Source organism: Anneissia japonica, unplaced genomic scaffold, assembly GCF_011630105.1.
Source record: "Anneissia japonica isolate Jap-2015-1 unplaced genomic scaffold, ASM1163010v1 scaffold6149_len160064_cov168, whole genome shotgun sequence".
Classification (NCBI taxonomy): domain Eukaryota; kingdom Metazoa; phylum Echinodermata; class Crinoidea; order Comatulida; family Comatulidae; genus Anneissia; species Anneissia japonica.
Window position 1 is genome coordinate 97,400 of NW_022740685.1, and position 4,085 is coordinate 101,484.

At 35.3% G+C, this 4,085-nt stretch overlaps 1 protein-coding gene across 1 annotated transcript in view; it reads left to right on the forward strand.

Moving 5' to 3' along the window:
• The window catches only part of LOC117118317 (adhesion G-protein coupled receptor D1-like), a 5,193-nt gene extending 1,635 nt beyond the window's left edge, over positions 1 to 3,558 (forward strand). Inside the window, exons 2-5 of the mRNA XM_033262887.1 lie at positions 302 to 368; positions 789 to 889; positions 2,769 to 2,937; positions 3,213 to 3,558. Coding sequence (XP_033118778.1) covers positions 831 to 889; positions 2,769 to 2,937; positions 3,213 to 3,326 — 342 coding nt within the window. The 5' untranslated portion in view covers positions 302 to 368; positions 789 to 830 and the 3' untranslated portion in view covers positions 3,327 to 3,558. The remainder of the gene's footprint in view (positions 1 to 301; positions 369 to 788; positions 890 to 2,768; positions 2,938 to 3,212) is intronic.
• Positions 3,559 to 4,085: the final 527 nt, after the last annotated feature.

Here is a 4,085-nt window from a genome sequence, read left to right on the forward strand (position 1 = left end):
ATATATATATATATACATATTAGAAATAGAGAAGTAATAGCAGTGCTTAAATATTTGAACCACATTATAGATTTATACACATGTTTTGACGTAACCTACAGATTATAGTTTTGTTTTAGCTGCCTTTTGGATTTTAATTATTTAACGATGACAGAATCACTTGTGAAAATGTTTTACAATTATTGCTAACCTATTTAGTAAAACATTATCACAATTACATAGGCCTACCGATATTGTAAAATATTTGTGAAAATTATTGAATCGGTAAATAATTGTGCTTTTTTATTCTAACCATTTTTAGGTGCTGGTTGAATAGCGAGTCTGGTGCCAAATGGACTTTTATTGTTCCCGTGTGCCTCACTAGTCTGGTAAAGTCCTTATTTTTGTGTTATTTAAGAACACAGATATTGATTAAACGTTAACTGGGTGGAATTAGGAACCGATAGAAGTGCATGGTCTCAAAAGCCACTATGCTTGATGATGTTTGGCCTCTAAAGTATCAGTATTTTTCTTCTATTTTACATGCTCCTCGTTGGAAGTCCTTACAAAAATACAGCATTTGCCATTTTTGTGTAAAATACTGAGAAGAAAAAACATCTTTTTTTAATAGTTAATTGTCTGTGTATAATTGCTTGTTTTTTGTGACAAAAGAAATCATTCTTATATGTTTTATATAATAGTAAAAAAAAAAATAGAAAAATGTATATAATAGCTTGTCAGATTGTGCTCGTATAGTGGTGTATTCGCTTACCTTTTCTTTTTATACTAACAAACTGAACATTTCATAGATTGTCCTCGTACAGTTGGCGGTTATTGGCTACGTTGCTTTCATGAAATCTAAACTACCAAACCAAACTGAAGACGAAATGCAAGCACTTAAACGAATGAGGTTAGATAAACAGAACAGTTAATACACAGTAACTGAAAGGACCACTGATTAATCTCAGATAAGATATTACAGAACATACTCTAATATCGAAATGCACGCCATCGTGTCGTGATTCAATATTTCAACAATAATTATACCATCATCAAGAATGACTGACATAATTAATGTCGAAATTGAATCACGACACGATGGCGTGCATTTCGATACTTGGAGTAATAGTAATAATAATAATAATAATAATAATAGTGTAGTTTTATATGCGCACATATCTATCTAATGTAAGATGTTCAGGGCGCTTGATATGTGGACTAGGAACTCGATCAATGACTTTCTTTACCCTAAGGGTCCCTTCGTGTCTGTGCTACCCGGTAACCCGGTACCAGCAACTCTCGTCGTCTACCACAGGGGTCTGTTTCAGTACACCGGGGTATCCCCCTACTCGTCTCGAAGGATCTGGGTTCTTTATAGTGTACACGAGCCATTGTATACACTGGGCCTACGGTTTATAGTCCTTATCCGAGAAGACTTGTTCAACCACTAGAACCATAGGCGAGCATGCCGTTTGAACTAGCGCCGATATTATCGCTATAGCTTGCGGCGCCCCTGCTAACCGCTCAGCCATTTGACTCGCCAAGTATGTATTATACTATCTTTATACAGTCAGCCAATTAAAACAGAAACAAATTTTCAAAATAAGAAAATTACTATAGCATACTAATATTTAGACCGAAGCTGGGAACAGTAGCATCAAAGAAAATGCTGGGAACAGTAACATCAAAGGAAATTTTTAACCATACGATGTGCAGCTGTACAGCTGTTCTCATAACAATTGACAACAAATTGGCATAAAAGTGATTTACACATTTAGTTAACAGATGAGTTCTATAGGTAAACTTGTTTAAATTCAAGATCTCAAAAACCTACCAGTAATATACTAATCCGAAGTGTAATTCCAGTAATTTGGTTCACCTGCGTGGCACATTTACTCAATACTCACAAAACAAAATATGTTTATGATTCTAGAAAACTTTATAATGTTGAAGCTATTAACTATAATGAACTCATTGATCAGTTTGAAATCACAAAGAATGATACATTGTAGTTAAAGAATATCAAAACGGTAAAATAATAGAATCATAGAATCACTCATTACACATTCTGTCTCTTATACACATCTAGATGTGTATAAGAGACAGAGGTTAGATAAATAGAACAGTGGCGGCACCAGGATTTCCCCGACGGGTGTGTACAAGGTCTCCGGGGGGGGGGGGGGGGCTTATGTCCGCGACGAGAAAAAAGTGGGGGTGGTCGGGCATCGCTAAAAAACCTTTCGAAAGTGGTCCAGGGGACGTAGCCCCCCCACCAAAATTATGAAAATTGGGGGTTTCACAGGCTTATTTTAATCTATTTTAGAGTCTATTAATATGTTTAAAAAATACATATATTTTTTTGAAATTGTTTTTTCCCCCGACGAATTGTGGTTTTCTCCCCGGGGGAGGGCCTCCCCGACGGGAGAGGGGCTGTGGCCCTGCCTCCTCTCCCCCCGTAGCGCCGCCTCTGAGCCTAATACTGACCACTACCGACGCTACAAGTGTAGAACACACTATATATTGTTTATTGTGGAATGGAAGTTTCCAATAAACCTTGTGCCTTTTTTGGATATTGTTGCTAATGTCCCAAAAAACGACAAGGTAAAACCAAGTTAAAACATAATTATAAACCTGTGTGTAAGTGGGACAATTCCGTAATCCTGGAACTGTTTTTACTGGTCAGTTCTAAGTTTGAATGACACTTCGTGTTATTGGTTACAGTTAGAAAGAATACTGCAGTGCTATATAACCACGTTCTGTAAAGAATGTATTTTATTTTGTTTTAACAGAAATGTGTTTCAGGGTCTGTTGCTTCTTGCACCAGCTGTTGGCATTTCGTGGATTTTTGGTGTCATCATCATTTTTTGTGACTGGAAGATCATGGAATACATTTATGTTATATTAAATTCCATGCAAGGATTCTTCGTCTGGCTTTCGCAGTGCGTCTTTAGCAATGAGGTGATTTGATGTTGATTTGAATATTATATTAAAAACAATTTGTCCTTTTGAATCATTGTAGATAGACTCTTTAGTTTAGCTGACCCAAATAGTATTTTTAGACAAACATAATCCTTTTAGACGTTTTAATCCTAGAAATTTTAGTTGACATAGCAGCATTTGTAGGGCTGTTTAAAAGATGAACATTGCAGACAGCAAAAAGAAAACAATCTTTACGCATAAAAATGGGAAATAGTTAAACTGGTAACAATTAATGTATTCCAATTGTATTTTAGGTGCGACAAGCATTCAAAAAGAAGTTTGCTAATCGGATAACGCGGGAAAGTAACACGACTACTGTAAGCAGTGTTACCCACAACACCGACCATATCGTTGTTGAAGACATGTAAACACAGATTTTGAGTGCATGATTATTCGTTAGACAAACTTTGGTGACTAAACTAAATTTATATTATTAATACGTTGTTGTTGGTGAGGTGACACAACACCTTTATGTTTAAACCAATTGTTGGCCTATACTGTTACCTTATAAATTTAAATGTACTAATTAATTACATCTTGGTATAATATATTTTAATAACATGTTTGTTCTATATATATAAACCAACTTTTAATACTTTACTTATTTTGAAGTGTACTAAAGTTATATGTCTCTTATACACATCTAGATGTGTATAAGAGACAGACCACCAGAACCATAGGCGAGCGTGCCGTTCGAACCAGTGTTGGTGAGGTGACACAACACCTTTATGTTTAAACCAATTGTTGGCCTATACTGTTACCTTATAAATTTAAATGTACTAATTTATTACATCTTGGTATAATATATTTTAATAACATGTTTGTTCTATATATATAAACCAACTTTTAATACTTTATTTATTTTGAAGTGTACTAAAGTTATAGGCCATAAATGGGTTTATGGATATTGAATTGGCAAGTAATGCCTGAAAACCATTGCTGTAATTATTTTTACTCTAATAGAGGGCAGCTTAGCTCGGCCGTCATTTGGATGTAGGCTAATATTTGAAATTTCAATAACTCACTGTCATTCGGATGCAATGTTTAATCATGTTGGTTTCGTGTGATCGTTGTTGTAAGCGCCTCGAGGTTGGTTTCGATGGGAGGCGCTATACAAATGTATTGAT